This window comes from Gobio gobio, assembly GCF_949357685.1.
Source record: "Gobio gobio genome assembly, chromosome: 13".
NCBI classification, from domain to species: Eukaryota; Metazoa; Chordata; class Actinopteri; order Cypriniformes; family Gobionidae; genus Gobio; species Gobio gobio.
In genome coordinates, this window is record NC_137106.1 from 36,523,382 (window position 1) to 36,544,889 (window position 21,508).

General features: G+C 35.4%; 1 protein-coding gene across 1 annotated transcript in view; it reads left to right on the forward strand.

Annotated features, from left to right (window-relative positions):
* The window catches only part of kiaa0586 (KIAA0586 ortholog), a 155,979-nt gene that overhangs the window by 107,035 nt on the left and 27,436 nt on the right, over nucleotides 1–21,508 (forward strand). The window contains exons 20-30 of the mRNA XM_079832271.1: nucleotides 284–462; nucleotides 1,977–2,086; nucleotides 3,732–3,910; nucleotides 4,603–4,747; nucleotides 4,889–5,087; nucleotides 6,654–6,937; nucleotides 7,889–7,965; nucleotides 8,372–8,497; nucleotides 9,135–9,324; nucleotides 12,756–12,877; nucleotides 15,262–15,337. Coding sequence (XP_079688397.1) covers nucleotides 284–462; nucleotides 1,977–2,086; nucleotides 3,732–3,910; nucleotides 4,603–4,747; nucleotides 4,889–5,087; nucleotides 6,654–6,937; nucleotides 7,889–7,965; nucleotides 8,372–8,497; nucleotides 9,135–9,324; nucleotides 12,756–12,877; nucleotides 15,262–15,337 — 1,687 coding nt within the window. The remainder of the gene's footprint in view (nucleotides 1–283; nucleotides 463–1,976; nucleotides 2,087–3,731; nucleotides 3,911–4,602; nucleotides 4,748–4,888; nucleotides 5,088–6,653; nucleotides 6,938–7,888; nucleotides 7,966–8,371; nucleotides 8,498–9,134; nucleotides 9,325–12,755; nucleotides 12,878–15,261; nucleotides 15,338–21,508) is intronic.

Sequence of the window (21,508 nt, forward strand, 5' to 3'; positions counted from 1 at the left end):
AGACAAACGTCCCCCTTTCACTCCAGCCTCCCATTCTGTTAAGACTGTAATGACCACTGTGAAATAACGCTCATACAAACATATGTTTGCCATTACTGCATGGTACACGGTGTGCACTTTTATTTGCTGTCATTTGCTTTGAAAGTTAAATTTCGGATCCAGTGAGCTGTCAGGGATATTTTTGCAGGATTGTCAATGAGTCTCTTCAGAAAACCTTATGTTGGCAGATATAGATCATAAAACTGCTAAGACTTGATTTTCCTCAATGCTGTGTTAAATTCAGGAAACACACTGTGGACTTCCAGACTCTCCTATAGAGCTCAACGGGCTGCCGTCTCCTCCAGCTGCTCTGTATCATGGCCCAGCGTTTCCTCCACAGCCTTCTCACTCAACCCCTCTCACTGAGCCCATCCTGAGCACCATCCAACAGAGAGAGACCCTGGAGAACAGGCTGGTGGATTGGTGAGGCCCCTACTATCTGTACAAATATCATCTTCTGCACTGTTGTGAGCATATAATATAATTGATCAAGTTTTTATTTCTTTTTGTATCATCACATTAAACTTCGAACAAATAAACCAAATTACTTTCTATTCATCAAAGAAGCCTGAATAAAATGCATCACGATTTCTGCAACAATATTAAGCAGCACAATTATTTTCAGCATTAATATTAATAAAATTAGTTTCTTGAGCATCAAATCAGTATTTCAGAACGATTTCTGAAGGATCATGTGACAGGATCATATAATTAGTGCTGGGCAATCAATTAATCGCACCCAAAACAAAAGTTTGTGTTTACATAATATATGTGTGTGTACTGTGTATAATTATTATGTATAAATACACACACATGCATGTATATAAGAAAATGTTATTTTTATATATACAATTATTTATATATAAGATAAATTATATCAATATATATACAGCATATACATGCAAATATTTCTTATATATACATAAAGGAGTGTGTATTTATATATACAAAATAATGTTAAACAGTTCACTACACACACATATTATGTAAACACAAACTTTTATTTTGGATGTGATTAATCGCGATTAATCGATTGCCCAGCACTAATTGTAATATTTCACAATCATGCAGTATTTGTTGAATTTTTTAACATAATTGCAGCCTTGGTGAGCATAAGATCAGAAAAAATCTTATTTTTGAACGTGTACATACAGATAAACAATATTAAAAATATATTATACATATTATTTGAATCCCAAAAACGTATTGCTTCCTTCAACCAAAACATATATACATATATAATACACTAGTTTAGCACATTTTAATGTCATTTTCCTCATTTCAGCACATCTGGATGAAGTCGTTTGATTAATGTGTTGCGTAGCCTACGCTGTTCATTAACATGCAGTGACAATGGCAGATGCACAAAGTTCAATATTTCACCTTTCCACAAGGAGATTGCGAGTGAAGTGACACAAATCCACGACACAAATCGGCAAAATGCCAAATTATTTTGTCTCATTAGAACAACAGAAACAACTTAAAATACTCTGTCATTTATGGTCATACTGATAAGAGCAAGACATTATTCGAAACTGTATGTAGGGTCTATTTTTATTTATATACACTCCCAATGAAAGTGCTTTTGTAAAATAAACAAAACAAACAGGATGCCGCTTTCCGTGAAGTTTGTGGAGCATGTTACAAAAATGTAGCGTATAGGCTACTAGCAAGGTGTGCCATCTGAACTCTTGTTTTGGGTTGCTGCACAGATCGACTCATCTTCTGCTCTTTTTCCTGATGTGGCGGTTAGCAAATAGCGTTGTATTACCGCGTGCGCCCCCTTTTGGATCGTGTGTGGATCGTCTGTGACTGACTGTATTTATCATCTGACTGTATGTACCGAACCGTGATGTCCATACCGTGGCAGTTTGGGAAAAAACATGTACCAATACACCCCAAATGACACTAGCACTGTTTTGTCATTTCTGTCATAGGGTGGAGCAACAGCTCATGGCCAGAATGATCACTGGAATGTTCCCTCAGCCCGCCCAGACTGATCCAGCCAGCCAATCAGAGCCGGAGAATAGTGTGACATCAGACATAGGTGACTATGTGTAATTTTTTGTATTATTATTTGTTAATTGCAACTTTAGATCTCACAATGTGACTCTTATTTTAAACTTGATCTCTTCATTACCTGTTTAATGTTGTACTCTTTGCTGGATAGGGGCTTCCTTACCATCTATAAAAAGTAATGCACATTAAACACATTTGAAAGCTCCCAGTTTGGAAGCTTTAGAAGTTTGTCGGTCTGCGGTTCAGCCATCATACATCTTCACCAATGTGTCTGGTCAATGTTGAAAATCAACAACACAATCAATAACGCATGACATAAACCAGCAAGAATGGTCCAGCTGCACAAGGTACCAGTCTACAAGCTCATAATTTTGATTCATAGCGTCTACGAATGCGAGCAGCGCATTTGTCAAGCGTGTCAGTGTGCAGCGAGATTGTATTTCCTCATTAAAGCACGATTGCTTGTGCTCAGCCCCTCTACTCCTCCTCCGCTCCATCCTTCCGTCTCCGTCGCGTCACTTCTGCTCAGTTGGCGCGGAGGTCCTGCCTCATTAATTCTCGCTTTCGTTTAATAGAAAGATCAATGATGTATCAAATTTGCAGAGGAGGCTCGCGGCAAACTGTTGTCAGCATATTCGCAGACTGACTGGACTCTTCCTCCTGTAGAGGAACCGTATTTGTGTTGGAAGGCAGTCTTGCCCTAGACAAAAGGAAATGAGGGCCCTGCCAAAAATGTCAGTTCTGTATATTAGTTTTTTAATAGCACCGGTCCAAAATGCTTACGGGTGCAAGAATTCAGAATAGGCTGGATGTGAGGTAAAGCGGGGTCTCAAATTGGTTATTTGAAATTACTTTGCTGGCAAACTCAAATTGAAGTGCTTCATAGGAAACTTTAGAAAATTGTATGAATGCCAGTATTGTAGATATTAAGGGCATGCTTTATTATTATTTGGATGCACATTAGGAGTTTTAGCTTTTTAAATTGATGTGAAATTGTAAATATTAGCAATGATCCTGTTGAAAGCGATGATAGGTCTCTGGCCTAGTGGGTTCAAATCCGGGTTTGAATCCAGGACTGTGCTTTGTCCCCATTACCCAAAACACATTGCATTTCTTTTAAACCCGTTTATTGTCTTTGTCAATAAAAATATGACAAAAAAGCTTTAGTTAGCATTTAGAGCCAGAAAATGATGTGTTAGAATATCTATTAGTCCACCAGCACAAGTAATAAATATACATTTTAATAACTATTTATTCTAAATTATATTAAAAAAATATGTTAATGGGGAATTTTGAAAGCTCCACCCATATTGGTTACTGTTGCTAAATCAGACAAGCGTTCTCTAGGAATAAAATCCAGATTTTTTTATTTAACAATAACAACACTTGTGAAAATGATTAGTATCAGTTGCTGTTAGTATTGGTCAGTTAGTTTTAGTAATTTGTTGTACTTTTGTCATTTTTATTAGTTTTAGTTCCATTCAGCTTTATTTCTATTTCAATTTTTTTTTTAACAATAACAACACTGAAAACATTAAGAAGGCAACAGCTGCTAATGTTTTTAGATATCAGCATTGAAAAACTTGTTTTAGTTGACCAATTCTATGCATGCCGAACATCCATGTCCCAGATCCAACAGGTAATCTTCCTCTCTCTGTGTGTTTGTGTGGCAGTGGAGGCCGCTGGCGGTGGTGGTCTTCAGTTGTTTGTGGACACAGGCGTACCAGTGGATTCTGAGCTCATAAGACAATGTGTAAATGAAGTACTGGCTGAAACCGTTGCTGTAATGCTGGGACAGAGAGAGACACAGAGAGCACCTACTGCCCCTGTCCAAACACAGGATACTCAGGAGGTACTGGCATCTAAACATACTCTGATTTGTATGGAAGCACATACATTGATGTTGTGTGGTTTCCACCACAGAATAAAAAGGGGGAAAAAAACTAATTTCAACTTTATATCTTACAATTATGAGAAATAATGTCAGAATTGTGATTTTTATATCACGATTGCGAAAAAAAGTCAGAATTGGGAGTTTATATCTTGCAATTCTGACTCGCAAATCTGATTTGTAAGATATGAACTCGCAATTCTGACTTTTTTGAAAATTATTTTTCTTAGAATTGCGAGTTTATATGTCGCGATTACGAGTTTATATCTCTGTTTTGAGGGAAAACAAAGACAGAATTCCAAGCTAGAAACTTGTAATTGTGAGAAAAAAGTCAGAATTGTAAGTTTAAATCACAATTGTGAGATATAAAGTCAGAATTGCAAGTTTGTGTCTCACAATTGTGAGAAATAAAAGTCAGAATTGCAAGTTTATATCACAGTTGTGGGAAATATAGTCAGAATTGCAAGTTTATATCACAATTGTGAGAATTAAGTCAGTATTGCAAGTTGAATTGTGTGGTAAAAAGTCAAAATTACCTTTTATTATTCCGTGGTGGAAACAAGCTTCCATATTTGACCATGATCATGATGATAATACCTTAAATACTGGGTCATGATATAAAACGATGTGATGATATTGTGCTAATATTGCAGGAGGTTACTACAGTACCAACACCGGCACCCACTCCTGAGCCCAGCTTGAAAGAGCCGCCATCTCCCGTCAGAACCCCTGATCTCTCCGAACATCTTTCTACAGCTCTGTCTCCCAAGAAAAACCATCAGGAATCTGCTTCACCAGGTCTGACAGTGATTTTTATGAACATACTGAATCAGTCGCCTTATACAAGCTGCCAGCAGACATAGCAGATATTTGTAAAGGTGTTAGTACAGTTGTTCACACACATCAGTCAGCACTACAACCATTCTGCCTTTGTTTCAGTTCCAGATAGAATTCCTGTGGGCACACCGACTACCACACCAATCTCATCTCCCACCAGGGTGGCCACACCCTCCCCTCCTCCAGCCAATCAGAGCCCGGAGTCAGCCACCCTGCAGCATCATCCATGGGGAGGAATAGACCTCCCCCTGGAGGAAGAAGAACCACATAGCGAGAGGCAGGAACAGCCGCCAGAATCAGTGTACGTGTAATTACCACATTTTCATTCTTTCATTCTTGTTGGTCTTGCATTAGATATTGAACCAAACAAATAAATGCACACTAATATTATTTGTGTAGAAAAACAGGGGACAGCATCAAAAGCTAGTATGGTTCGTGCATGTCTTGTTTGAGTTGTCAATAGTGAAACTTAACTTTTTGCAGTGGAACTTGGGTAGTGTGTCTACCTCTAAATGTTGGTCTGGCAATGAATTTTGTGATGCCCATTGAAGATGTGGTATATAGACCCACAGTGCCACCTGCTGTTCAAAACAGTAAATATATGACTGATTCTAGAAAATGGGACAAAACAGCATTTCCACTTTGACAAGAATGAGATGATCAGTATAAAACCCAGATATACCATCACATTTAATTTAGATTTGATCTTTACTTATATATATATATATATATACAAAATATTTAAACTATATCTATAAAAGCAAGAACACAGCTTTAAATCCCCATAACAGATATATACAGTATATATACATTCCCGGTCAAAATTTTGGAAATATTACTTTTTTTAAATATTAATTTTTACGTTTTTATTGTTTTTGAAAGAAGTCTCTTATGCTCATTAAGCCTGCATTTATTTGATCAAAAATACAGAAAATACAATTTAAAATTATGGTTTTCTATTCTAATATACTTTAAGATATAATTAATGTCTGTGATCAAAGCTGAATTTTCAGCATCATTACTCTAGTCTTCAGTGTCACATGATCCTTCAGAAATCATTCTAATATGCTGATTTTTTTACTGTATTTTTTATCAAATAAATGCAAGCTTGTTGAGCATAAAATACTTTTTTTTTTTTTTTAAACAGTTTCCAAACACTGTATACTGTATATCTGTTATGAGGATTTAAAGCTGTGTTCTTGCTTTTATAGAAATAGTTCTTATATTATATTTATAAATTCCTCACCTGCTAGGGGTTCAACAAAGTCACACAGACTCCAATTATAAATTAAACTCATTATTTTGTACTAACTGTCCTCATATTTTATGTCTCACAATTATGTGTTAACTGTCATCCAAATTCTAAATAAATAGGATTTTAAGTAATTGCTCTTCTTTTATTTAGCTATTAATAGCTATCAACACCTGAAAAAAAAGTATCTGCATTTAGTCCATGTCTAATATGTAAACTTTAGTCAACATCATTTTCTGTGGGACGCTGGTAACAATTCAATAGGTGGAGCAGAACGTCAGTTTGAAACCATCCTGTCATCTCAATTAACTCATTTACTGAAGTAAATGCTAGATTTGTTAATACTTTTAAGTAATATTTGACAATATTTTTGTATCTTACATTATTGACCAATATAGAGTCATAGCAAAGTGTAATTTAGTGTTTCATTACTATTCTCTCTGACCATTGGAATTAAAAGCTGCTACTGCACCTTTAAGACTTCTGTATGTAAATCACTCTTTCCTCTTTGTATTGTTTTTGTTATTAATGTTGAACTTCTATATCTTCTATGCTAGTGGAGACCTGGAGGAATATGTGCCACTCACTAACACCCTCCATCTCTTTGTCACGCAGTGTGATGTCAGTAGCCAAAGAGGAAAATGAGGAAGAACAAGTCATCCATTCATCTCCACCTCTCCCCTCCAAACCAGCGACTCCCCCACCTCCTCTTCCTCCTGTAAGCCAGGAACCTCCTCCTGTCGCCACCCCTGAATCCTCTTCCTCCTCCTCCTCCTCCTCCTCAGAGGAGGAGAGCAGCTCTAGTTCCAGTGTGACTGTCACTGAGATGGGGATGCCAGCCAGACACATCTCAGAGGGAGAGCTGCTGCTCACTCACGGCCAGATGGCGGCAGTCAGAGGTAAACGATCGGTCCAACACACACTCACACAGGCTGATCCAAAACCTCAGTGTCTGCATAAGCAAATGGACGTCTCACAAACAGAGCCTAAATGTATGATTTAATTATGCATATATACACTACTGATCAAAAGTTTATAATAATTAAGAATCTTAAAACAGTAAAAATGTTATATTGGTAAATATTATTGCAATTTAAAAGAAGTGTTTTATATTTTAATATATTTTAAAATGTAATTTATTCCTGAGATGCAAAACTGGATTTTCAGCATTATTACTCCAGACTTCAGTGTCACATGATCCTTCAGAAATCATTCTAATATGCTGATTTACTGCTCAAGAAACGTTCCTGATTATTACTATTACAAAAAAAAAATTCAGGATTCTTTGATGAATTGAAAGTTCATATTTATTTGAAAGTGAAATTACATTATAAATAGAAAATAACTTTACCTGCTCGTTTGATCAATTTAATGTGTCCTTGCTGGGGGGAAAAAAACATTAATTTCTTTCTTTTTTTCTAGTTACTTAACATAAACTTTAGAATTGTAGTATATCACGGTTTCCACAAAAATGTTAAGCTGCAAAACTCTTTTAAACATTGATAATAAGAAATCAGCATATCAGAATGATTTCTGAAAGATCATGTCACACTGAAGACTGGAGTAATGATGCTGAAAATTCAGCTTTACATGACAGGAATAAATTGGATTTTAAAATATATTCAAATAGAAATTGTAATCATATTTCACTATATTACTGTATTTACTGTATCTTTTATCAAATAAATGCAGCCTTGGCTATCATAAGAGACTTCTTTCTATATATATAGAAGACTACAGGGTAAATTAAATGTAATAGAATATATATATATTCTATTACATTTAATTTACCCTGTAGTCTTCTGATGATACCGACATTTGTTGTTGTTGTTGTTGTTTTTTCTCCCCAGTTCTGGAACAGGAAGGAGTCCTTCTGCCTAATTTGGTGACCAGCCTGAACAGCTCCCTGCATGGAGTCCAAGATATGGTGAATATTTGAATGCTATGAGTCTTAGTAACAGACCCAAACACCTGTGTCTTACCTCACCATTTATTAAACAGAATGGAATGAAATAATAAGACTGACATGGTTAAACATGAACTGACAATTTCAGCTTTGGGTTTGAACCTTTAGCCAAAGGTTGGAGGTTCAGTCTCAATGAGAACTGGGGAGACAGCCAGTACCACAGTTATTGCTGATTTAACAATCATCTGTCATGATTAGCGTTGTGGAAAACACTAAATCTGATCAGAATTTCCAACTCATTTTGGATAAGTGTTTTGGAAATGTGGAAAAAAGTGATAGAATTCATTACACTGTGCAATAAAACTAATACCACGCAGATTTTCCAGATGTGTTTGATTTCATACAAACCTTTTGGTTTTTCTTTCAGGATTATGATCCACCCAGTGAGGGTCAGGTGATCAGAGCTTCTCGCCTCCCTGCTCATCACGATCCCGTCCTGTCTCTGTTGGCCAGGATGGACCGTGGCCCTGTTAGCCAATCTCAGCAGCCAGAGGTATCACATGACTTGTCTGAAGCAGTCTGGTTCAGTAATGGTGTTCAGTTCAGGAACAAATCATTCTTTTGAGCTGGTTCTTTTTTAAAGATTTTTTGATGGTGAAAACCATAGACCGTAAAAGGTGAAAACCCTCAAACATAAAAGCAGCTGCGTATTTTTATGTGTGGAGACTTATTTATACTAGGGAAAAAAACATAAATATGTATTTTAAATATTATGTAAAGTGTCATCTTATTTAATATTAAATATATTAAAATTGCACAATGTACATGTAATAATAATATTTACTCTATATATAATATTTACTTTATATTAAATCTTTTTCTGCCCACCATTAACTGTACTGTTAGATGTATAAACATGAAGATAAAACATAAAACTATGGCAAATAATTGTCATTAATCTCGTGATTTCCAACCAGACTTTAGAAATGTCAACTTCATTTTATCATATATTTTTTTACGATTACCCTAGTTCAAAGCATTGTTTCCTGTTTTACTGATTTTTTTCAAGGTTTTTTTATTCATGTTAATCATGTGTCATTGAAGTATTGCTAGTTCTGCTCTTATCCAGTAGATGGCGCTAGAGGATCTGTTCAAAAAGATGATCATAATAAGTTCTCTCTCTTTCTCAGAGATGGTGGGAGGAGGAGAGCAGTGGAGAGGTCAGTGAGGGTCAGAGGGCGCTGCTGACGGCCGCAGAGGAGAGTGTGCTGACCGGACACTCGCTCATAGATCAGCAGAGATACACACAGCCCAGAACCACAGAGATCTCACCTCACGCGACGCTCACGTCACCTGGACAAGTGCTCGCTGAAGTCACGGGTATAAAAACATCACTCAGACAATCAACACTTGTTCTGCACATACACACACTTTTACCACAGAAAATATATAGATAAAACGTCACATAGAATTTACTGCCTTTTTTTACGTCACATGCCTCAAGCAATAACAGTAAAGCCAGTGTGACGTGTTAAAGGTCTCTATGTTTGACGCATGTACTACAAACATATAAACCTCATCTCACTTTTTATATTGTTTTTCCTGTCAGCGTTAATCTTTTTTTTTGCCTGTCAAATTTCTCTGGCGATTTGGGTGGCCACGTCCCTTTCTTGTACGCCTTTGCTGGTGTTACTGGCCCTCCGTGGGGACGTCTCTAATGGGGCATGTCTCACACTACCCGTGTTATGTGGACGCAGGGAATTGAGCTGTTTTTGCTTCAGATTTTGTGTGTGAAAGAGCGAGCTGAGGCTGACACAGGGGAAGCCAGGCGGTCTGGATACTTCATCAGAACTCAGGCTCAGGGAACCGGGCGGAAATGAATCCCTCTCCCACTCTGAGCATCCTCTTACACAGCCTGTGAACGCCATCCAAACACAACCGCAAAGACGCTGCGCTCTCCCCGCTAATGTTTATTCCATTATTCCCTGCTTGATGTGTGTTCTCCTGATGAAGTAACAGATGAATTTAAAGTAGAGTCTGACTAATATTGTTTTTATATTTAAGTCTGATTCTGTTTTTGGGAAACTGAGATACAGAACTAATTTGTAGTTCTTGTAATTCTTTTATTGGTGCTTTTTGATAAAATACTAAATAAATTACTAATAATTATATTTATATTCCATAATATTTATATTATTTATATAATAATTATATTCTATCAATAAAAACAATCTGCATTATAAAATGATTATTCATATTAATAATACATTATATATATATATATATATATATATATATATATATATATATATATATATATATATATATATATATATATATATATATATATATATATATAAAATGTATCAATCACCAAGGCTGCATTTATTTGATCAAAAATACAGTAAAAACAGTAATATTGTGAAAAATTATTACTAAAACAACTGTTTTCTATTTGAATATATTTTAAAATGTCATTTATTTCTGTGATTTTCAGCATCATTACTCCAGTCTTTATTTGCTGCTCAAGAAACATTTATTATTACTGTTACCAATGTTGAAAACAGTTGTGTACTATTTTTCAGGATTCTTTGATAAATAGAAAGCTCAAAAGAACAGCATTGATTTGAAATCGAAATCTTTTAACATTATAATGTTACAAACGATTCCTATTATTATATAATATATATATATATGCTCAGAAGGCTTTGTCTAACTGTTAAACTGTTATATGTTTCCCATTGGTTGAGTTTACCTGAGTATCGGCCTAGCTCTTATGAAATGATTATTCATATTAATAATAAATTAAAAATAATATATTATTAGGGAATTATAAAATTATTTCCTCAATTTTCTGACCTCTCATTAAGAAGGGAATTATCAAATAATTATCGGCATTATGAATGTGTTATTACTATTATTATATATATATATATATATATATATATATATATATATATATATATATATATATATAATATATATAATATATTTAGATCAGCATGAAGATTACACAGCAAGAAGGAGATGTTATTATTAAGAAAAGTTCTTATTACTAGTAATAAACGATTAAGTATACATTAAATAATATGTATTATTGTTGTTGACGTTTGACGTTAATATTTAATATATACTGTATATATATTGGTGTGGTGTAGTTACATGTGGTCTGCGGTCGTGAGGCCGGTTAGATGTACTGCCAAATTCTCTGAAATGTCTTTGGAGACGGCTTATGGTAGAGAAATTAACATTCAATTCACGGGCAACAGCTCTGGTGGCCAATTGCACGCTCCCTCAAAACTTGCGACATCTGTGGCATTGTGCTGTGTGATAAAACTGCACATTTTAGAGTGGCCTTTTATTGTGACCAGCCTAAGGCACACCGGTGCAATAATCATGCTGTCTAATCAGCATCTTGATATGCCACACCTGTGAGGTGGAAGGATTATCTCGGCAAAGGAGAAGTGCTCACTAACACTGATTTAGAAATGTGTGTTAACAATATTTGAGAAAAATAGGCCTTTTGTGTACATAGAAAAAGTCTTAGACCTTTGAGTTCAGCTCATGAAAAATGGGGGAAAAAACTAAAGTGTTGCGTTTATAATTTTGTTACTTAGTTACATAGGTTTCTTTTCAGTATGAGGTTTTGAAACATGATAAGAAACTGATATTGACTCCAAATAAGCCCAACACAGGTTATGTATATATATATATATATATATATATATATATATATATATATATATATATATATATATATATATATATATATATATATATATATATATATATATATATATATATATATATATACCTACAGTATATATGGTTACGTTTTGAAATCTAAATACTCAACAAAAAAAAAGTATTATTTATTTTGGCCTGTCTAACTGTTAACCCTAAGCTGCTATATGTTTCTCACAGTCTACCCTGAATATCAGTCTAGCTCTGATTAGGGGAAAACTGTGAATTTTTGTGATGAATAAAGTCTGTGTTGGACTTTTTTTTTTTTTTTTTTTTGTATATTAGTTCTGTATCATGTTTAGACTTGAAACGCTGAATTTTAGCAATTGAATAAAACCTGTGTTGGACTTATTTGGAGTCAATATTAGTTTCGTATCATGTTTCAAAACTGAAACAGACTTTCAAAAACCTCATACTGAAAAGAAACCTATGTAAGTAAATAAAAGTTATTAAGCAGAGGTGCTTTGGAAAACACTGACCTGCGTTTAAAAATGTTTGCTGTTAAATGTTTAGTGTACTTAGAGCGTCTGCTGTCCAAAAGTGTGTGGACAGTACATAAGAAGTTATGAGTCCCGGGCAACAGAAAGCCGGTGTAGATCCCAAACCTCTTCCTGTGCTGGCCTATACCAATATTTACTTTAAGCCAAGATCACTCTGCTCACAGTAAAAAGAGCCTCCGTGTTGCTTGGAGACTAGAGCTGCCAAAGAAAAAACACCCAGCTGCACGAACAAGAGTTCATCCTTGACAGAGCGAGAATTTAATGATATTTTGCTTTCCTCTTAACTGCAAAAGAGTCCCCATAACAGAGACAAATCAAAGCTGCTGGAAACATCACATTCAACCTGCTGAGAACATTGTTGAATGTGTAAGCATGTTACAGGCTATCAAACTGTATGTTTACATGACAAAGACTCAATTTCTGTAAATATGCATGGTTTAATGATAGAGTTATGAGCAGTGTGGTATTTTTATTGAGTTTGTTCTTGGGCGTTGAGCACAGATATCAAATCATACTGTACTTTGCACGCAGTCTGAAATATTCATATGTTGTATCCATGACAACCAGGTGCAGTGGTTGAGAACAGTGGACTGTCAGTCAACCTCAGGCCATCGGAGGAACAGAAAGAAGCGGAGGTTTATCATGTGATGACTGTCTCCTCCCCTCAGCTACAGGACACAGAACATCAGGCAAGTACTCTTACCTGACATCAACAGAGCCTGAATTATTTATTTAAGAAGCAAGAGATTCATTTCTGCTTATATTATAAACAAGAAGCACAACTATAATAGCTTTCATTTAAATTAATTTATAATATTTTTCCTTAATAATGTTAATTTCATTATTCAATGATTAATATGTTTTGGTTAATGTAATTGATCACTTGTCTAATGATTAAAAATATGGTGGAACTTCATATATTCATATATTTTACACTACCTTTTAAAAGTTTTTTAAGGTTTTTGAAAGAAATCTCTCGCCAATAATCAAGGAACTTTGCTGATATTACGCAGCGCCTGAAAATAGTCCCTAGCTAGGGGACTTCCAACGTGACCGGCACTAAGTTTGTTTAGTTGCAGGTATTCCGGTTCAGGATCTGCACCAAAGTAAATATCTTCTGAATCGTCTCTCACAAATGTCTCCATGGTTACAAGGCACGCTTATGTTGACGGAAGTTAGCCTATTTTCAGGCGCTGCGTGATATCATTGCACCGCTGCACCCATGGTACGGCAGCAAAGTTCCTTGATTATTACGCAGGAATGAGAGAATAGTTTCTAGAAAAATCGCAACTTTAAATTTTCCCTCGGTCTTAGTACACGATGTCAATACAGAAGAGTCAAGTTTTAAATAGGTAAAATATTTGAATGCTAATTGATGCTAACGGTCTAATCAGATTAAATTATGTATGCTAAGCTATGCTAAAAGTGCTACCGCCAGACCCGGAGATCGGCTGAATGGATTCGAAAACGGTAAAACTCAACTGTTTAACTCTAGGGGAGTTGAAAAATTTGCCTATTTTCAAAAATAGTGGAGTGTTCCTTTAAGCATTTGTCTATTAAATCCAAACAGCAACCTTTTTTTAAAAAATATATAGACGGATACATTTCAGTAATTTCAATATTTATGTTTCATTCAACTTAAGAATAAAATTTGACTAGCCTTGATGCCAGCCGAACTTAGCCCCGCCCACAACATTTGAGCTCGGGAAGTTCGGTCTGGACTTGATCCGTTGTGGAGCAACTATGCTGGAACCAATGAAATTGTCAGGGCGGGCTTTATACGATGATGGACAGATGATCAACAGTAATGTAATCATGCACGTCACCAAAGAGCGCTTGGGTTGAATTCAGTATTTGCATATTTATATATGCATATACTGAACTTGTTCGTATATGCATTCACCTTTACTATTTCTCTCAAAAATGATGATCGTGTTGGTAAGTACTCTGTGTATCCTTAAAATGTTTTTTACAACACCGGCAAAGACCGTTTACACTCATCTTCTACTTCTACTACTTCTTCCAGCGTGCGTGCAGTTGAGTTCTGTTGACAACTATGCGTCGCTCTGTTGCTCTGATTGGTTGTAGGTCTATCCAATTGAGTGCAGAGGCATTTTCTTTCCTGGTTCGGTTGAAACACGCCCCATAATCACAGCCCAATGGTGCAGTATCAGACTCATATTCTGACTAGAATCCGAGTATGACGACGTCAGGCTAAAATTTGACAATAATAGGATCAACAATTGAGCTTCACACATAATCTCACACAAAAAAAAGTCTTAGGCTTGTATATTCTAGATTTGATACCATTCATAGTATATGTGCGAGTGGACCGCCTCTATGTGGTCTCTGGTTTTGCCCCTCAAATCTGATTAGCTGAGCAACATTCCAGAAGCACTGGGAATTTTAACTGTTTGTACGACTCTGCTTTTCTCAAGTTTCAAGGTATTTTATTGTCATTCTGTACATGTTGACACATGAAAACGAAATATGTACTGAGGTCCAGCTGTGTACTATATAGAAAATACATAATGTACGAATAAACATACAATAAGTAAAATACATTAAAATACCTTAATGAACTTGAAATACCTGGGAAAAAAAACTAAAACCTATTAATAAATCACTAAGCAGCAAGTTTTAAAAAGCTGTGCATAATTTTAGCATATAAAACCAGAGCAACATGACAAAGCTGTGTTTGTTCCAGACAGACTCTATTGCTTATTACAAAATGGTGAGAAAATGCTGGTTATCTGTGCTCTGTGGTATTTTTTGGGTACATCTGAGTGCGCGCTAATTTCCACTCGGGGCGACCTCTGTCCCTGATTTTCTCTTAATCGCAAAAACAAAGTGGTCTCTTTAGTGGTGTGTGGAAACTCCTGAGACCCTCATTAACCCAGGATTCTCGGTCTGTAGGTCGCCCATATGTGGGGATTTACCCCCCTGAATGAGGGAGATTAAAACAATGTTTTCCCCTCTGTTCCTGTGTAATCCCTCTGCATACAGTGTCCACACGACGCCTCTCTCCTCCGCTATTGTTCTTGTCTCATCTCCTCTCATTTTTTGTGTTTAGAGCTCCCAGACGGCACAGGCGGTTCATAGACCCGCACCAATCCTGGTGAGGCAGTACGAAGACAAAGAGCAACCAGGTACAAACTCGTGTACACACAAAATCCCTCAAAAAACATCAACATTTGATCAGGGACATTTAAAAAAAAAAAAAACACTTATAGAAGGTATACATATAAAATTGGCAGTGTGAATTGACACTACACAGATTTTTGTCCTTTTGTTTTAAAGCCGTAAAAATGAAAAAGGATGAGTGCTTTGATATGTCCCACCTAAACTTCCTGTTTTAACAGGAAATGCATAAACACTAAAGGGAAAACAAACAACTGCAACTAGTCAAACAGTTTCCTGGGGTCTGTAAACATGGGCCACTAATCCGAGTGTCTTTTAAACACTGTTACAGCTGCGTTTCTGAACATTTTGTTATCAATTTTAGCTTTGTGACCAATTTTTTGATGTACTGCTCTTGAATAATGTGTCTGATTAAATAGTTTTTTTTCAGATGGGGTTTATTCTCAATGTATTAATCGAAAACACAGTATTAAATAGCATATATGACTTGGGTTCCTACCTCAATGTATATCAACGTGTCATTCATGTCTGTGTCCCAAAGCATGCAGGATGAGTTTGGCTCAGCCCCACCTCAGTAAAATAGTGCGGTTTGCTTTGCAGTCTCTAGATGGCAGTGTACCTATAGGGCAACACTGTCTGCATTGTTCTTTTGTCTTGGTCAGAGCATGATTGTCCACTTCTGTCTGAGGTGCGTGTCCTTGCGTCTGGGCGTCAGGGGTCCAGAGATGCTGGAGTCAGCTTTATAACCTTCAGTCAGGTGTGAAGGGGACAAATACCTTTGTGACAGACAGCAGCCGTTGAGATGGCATATGCATCATAGTTTGAAGGTTAGGACGAGTTGGACAGGTTGAGTATTTACATGGATATATATAAAGTAGGGCTGTCAAAAGATTAATCGCGATTAATCACATCCAAAATAAAAGTTTGTGTTTACATAATAGATGTGTGTGTACTCTGTTAATTATTATTTATATATAAATACACACACAAGCATGTATATATTTAAGAAAAAAATATTATTTTTATATATAAAACATTTATATTTATATATATTATAGATTATATAAATGTATATACAGTATATACATGCAAATATTTCTTAAATATATACATGAATGTGTGTGTATTTATATATAATTAATAATTAACAGAGTACACACACATATATTATGTAAACACAAACTTTTATTTTGGATGCGATTAATCGCGATTAATCTTTTGACAGCCCTAATATAAAGTGAACTTTTTTTTTCTGTTGTCCATTAGTTTGATGTAATCTGTAGACATACTCCCTCCTTAGTCCAACCAGGCCATTTATTTAGAATAAGCTGGCTTAGTTATGATGCCACAACCATAAACATATGGGCATGTAACTTTAAATGGCTGTTTTTGTCTAACATTATAAGTGAACAGGACAAAGACAGAGAGAGATGAGCGGTGTGTGTCTGTTGGGACGTTAGAGCGCTGCAGGACAGCACTGCAGATTAGACATAATGAAATCTGTGCTGAGAAAGCATTCTCTCTGCCCAGTGCTTTTTATTAAATCTTACATAAGAGAATATTGTGAGCTGTAGTACACGTCCTGAACTGCTTACCCCAATTTGCTGACAAAAACACCTCTATCTCAATAGCTGCCAATTCTATCTATCTATCTATCTATCTATCTATCTATCTATCTATCTATCTATCTATCTATCTATCTATCTATCTATCTATCTATCTATCTATCTATCTATCTATCTATCTATCTATCTATCTATCTATCTATCGTTCTATCGTTCTATCTATCTATCGTTCTATCTATCTATCGTTCTATCTATCTGTCTATCTATCTGTCTATCGTTCTATCTATCTGTCTATCTATCTGTCTATCTATCTATCTATCTATCTATCTATCTATCTATCTATCTATCTATCTATCTATCTATCTATCTATCTATCTATCTATCTATCTATCTATCTATCTATCTATTATACATATCTATCATCTGTCTGTTTATCTATCTATCTATCTATCTATCTATCTATCTATCTATCTATCTATCTATCTATCTATCTATCTATCTATCTATCTATCTATCTATCTATCTATCTATCTATCTATCTATCTATCTATCTATCTATCTATCTATCTATCTATCTATCTATCTATCTATATATCTATCTATCTATCTATCTTAAATTTGAACACTGCATTCTTATGTAACAAACAAACTTCCTGACTTTTTATACTTTCAGAAAAGTTGAAAAAAATGTTTGACAAGTTTTCCTTCTAGTTCTGATTATAATTAACAAAAAATCCTTTAATAATCACTTATGCATGTGTACAAGAAGGCCTAATGCTGACTGACATTAAAGTAAACCTTGAAAATTGGCCTTTTCCTTTTCTTTGCCTTCTCTGTTCTGCATCCTTTTTCCATTTCACTCTTTCCCTTTTTCATTTGTCATTTTTGTTTTCCTCTCATCTAGTAGTTAAAATGTTCTGCTCTGTCCTGCAGACCAATACCTCCTCACATATGTATTTGGCATATAGTTTATACAGATGCACTCTTTAAGTGCGGGCCTGTCGCATGTGATCAGTGTGTGCTGAGAGGCAGTGTGTGCTGACGGGTGAATGGATGTGATTAGTGTTTGAACGTCAGCTCGTTCTGTGTCATTACATTTGCTCCGAGGATTTTCCCCTTTTCTCTCTCGGTGTGTAATTTGACGCACCAGTGCAACAGCAGAAAGACCGGAGATGCACCTGTGTTTGAGTGCCTGCAGTTCGTTTTCAAACTGCCTAGACATTACGTACGTACACATGTTTGAGAGCCCTCGTCTGCTCTATTTGGAAAGGTGTCCGTTTATTTAATTAAGATCCATTAATTTACTACATTCTCATATGGAAAAATATCTAAATGGTTTTATCCATATAATAAAAGTAAATGGGTTTCCATGTTGTTTTGAACCCCACTGACTTCCATTTTATGGAGAGAGAAAAAAACATTCTTCAATATCTTCTTTTCTTTTCCCACAGAAGAAAGTCAGGTTTGGAACGTTCATTTTTAGGTGAACTGTCCCTTTATCTCAGACATGCGGTACTATTGTAGCAATCACGACAAGCTGTTTTGCTCAAAATCCACTGATGTTTTTTTTCTGGTCATGAAACTAATTACAATAAACAGCCCATATTCCTTGACAAAAGCCTCTCTGTTAAGTCTTTTCTATCACTTTCTCATCAGTGTTCGCACAAGCAACCGTTTGTGAGTTTATAAAGGAGGTGAGTGCACTGAAAGTCTTCGCTGAATTTCACACTGCAATTCTATACTGTAAGTACATGACATTAAAGCCTTTTAGTCACAGCTTTAGCCCAGACGAAGGGCCCTGAACAAATAGAGCTTCTGTGACTGCGATCTGCACCTCTGCCTGATCTACAGATGGGCCAATTGTGTTGTCTCATAAAAGGCGTAGTGTGGTACTGTACAGCCAGATCGGTCCAGACATGACCTGGGCAGCGTCCCCTGGTTATACAGCTGCTCTCTCCGATGACTATCTCTCTATTTGCCCGTTTAGAGAATGGCTGCTCTGTTCAAGCGTCCCAGTTCAGCTTGTAGCTGTGACATTGAGGGTAAAAAGTGATTTAAAGATGCTTATATAATGGTGGCCGGTAGACTCCTTGAGGATATGGCAGATGGAATCTTCATAATTGGGGTTTATGTAAAATTTGAGACCGTTGTTTGTGGCTTGCCATTTCGAATCAGTCAATATTTTGCTCTACAAGCTTATATTTTGAATTTTTCTTAAATGATTCGTTATTTATATATAAATACAATTCCAAATCTAATAAAATAATTCAAATCAAAAATCACATTTTTGTTTTGATTATTTATATATATATAATACATTTATATATATATTATTTATATATATATATACACACACACACACACACACACACACACACACACACACACACACACACACACACACACACACAAAATACTTTTTTATATATATATATACACACACACACACACACACACACACAGTATGTATATCAGCTGATAATGGATATTTAGTTTGATATTTTTTACATTTTTTATTAGATTTTTAGAGGTTACATTTGATGTCATCCAACTCTCGCTTAAAGTTCATCTTTAAAAACAAATAACACTGTTAAATGTAATTGTTATGTAAAATAGTACATTAGTATATGTAATTGAAAATCCATCTTTTATATTTTCAAACTTTGTCTTTCATCCTTGGTTGTGGTAATGTGTAATTTCACTTGTAGCATTTAAAAATATAGTTTTATTACATTTTTTTATTAAATCAATTTATTCAAAACAAAAGTAATTTGGAAATACATTTGTTTTTGTCCTTTTTTGTGATGTGTATTCAAAGAGATGATACATAGAAATGGAAAGTTGCACAACCAATGAAAGGGTCTCTATCCCGAGGTGAAAGTGGACATCCGGTGAACACTGGGCTCTTGTGTGTGAAATATTGGCCCCTCTGTGGAGCACAGGAAAGGGGTGAGGGCACACATCACATATATACACACACACACACACACACACACATACACAGCCCTCCTCGAGGGCCGCTCAGATAAACTGTTTCCAAGCTGCTCGGTCGTTCTGTTTTTACTGGGATCAAAACATCATTCAAGGAGCTGGGCTTTCCAGGAGAGCCATGTTAACCCCAGCTCTATGTGAGCCATCGTTCTTCATCCGTCATGTCCAGTTCTTTACTAGTACGATAACATACCTACAGCTATACATGTGCCAAATGAGAACAGCTTACTGTGTATTTAGCCTCTATGCAAATATGTGACTTGCATGAATGTGGTGTAGAATTTTGATGCCGATTTGAGCTTGTTGTTATGCAAAGCATGCAGGAATAATCATGCTTCGATGAAGTCACCATGTCGGTTTCTTTTCTCATTTTAATAGGCTTATTCTCATTGGTGTGAGAATGTGTTTTTTTTTTTTTTTACACATGATATTCACTTTTGCACTTGAAGCATGCTTTAGTTTTTATTTTTAAGTACAGATGTCACTAGCACAGAGTAGATGATTGGTTGCCAGGGACAAGAATAATAAAGAAAATAAATTAATACTTTTATTCAGCAAGGACTCGTTAATTTAGTCACAAGTGACAGTTAACATGTTTACATTGTTAGAAAAAAAATCTTTAAATCAAAAATATTAATCAGCACAAGTGTTTTTAACAATGATAATAAAAAGAAATGTTTATTGAGCAGCAAATCAGCATATTAGAATGATTTCTGAAGAATCATGTGACACTGCAGACTGGAGTAATAACTTTTTAAAATTCAGTGTTGCCATCACAGAAATAAATTACTTTTTAAATATACTGTATATATGAAAATATTAAACTTATTTAAAATTTTCACAATTTACTACATTTACTACAATTTTTATTATTTGCTAGTTCATTTTTGTATTGTAGTATATATTATTGTTTTTGTTTGTATATATAATTACTTTAATTCTGGTTACATTCCTGGATGTACAATATCTTTTTTAAAGGTACACTATGTAACTTTTGACCCTCTAGCGGTTAAAAAAATAGGTTTAAGAGATATAACCAGTTTAGATGGAAAGGATCTCAAGCTGATTAGCTGATTAACATTTCTGTATGAAAATAAATTCCAGCACAGCGCAACAACAACCATAATTAAATGACCCTTCACAATAGATCTGAAAAAAAACACAAAAAACTCTGTTAGAGAGCTCCATATGGCAATTTATCTGTTCAATAAAATACCTTAATCACTTGTTGAGTCATAAAAACGCCATCTCCACATCTCTTTTACAACATTTTAAATCCCTCAGTTCCTGCCATCTCGAAAAGCCAAGCCAATGTTGATTCTTGTTTTATTACGAGCTCTGTCGTGTTCTCTTTTTGAAAGCAGACTCTCCTCTGTTCTGCATTTTTAAACTGTGATTCACCGGAGGTTCGAGATTTAGCTGCTCCATGTCAACCTTTCTTGCTCATTGTGACAACTAACAACACTCCACACCATAGACATGTCAAAGTAGCCATAGGAACATTTCTCTATTCATGGAAATGAGGAGACACTAGGGGTGTGGGATATATATTGTTTACAATAATATCGTAATTGTTGTTTTAACAATGTTTGACCTGACATTATTGAGTATATCCCAGAGAGT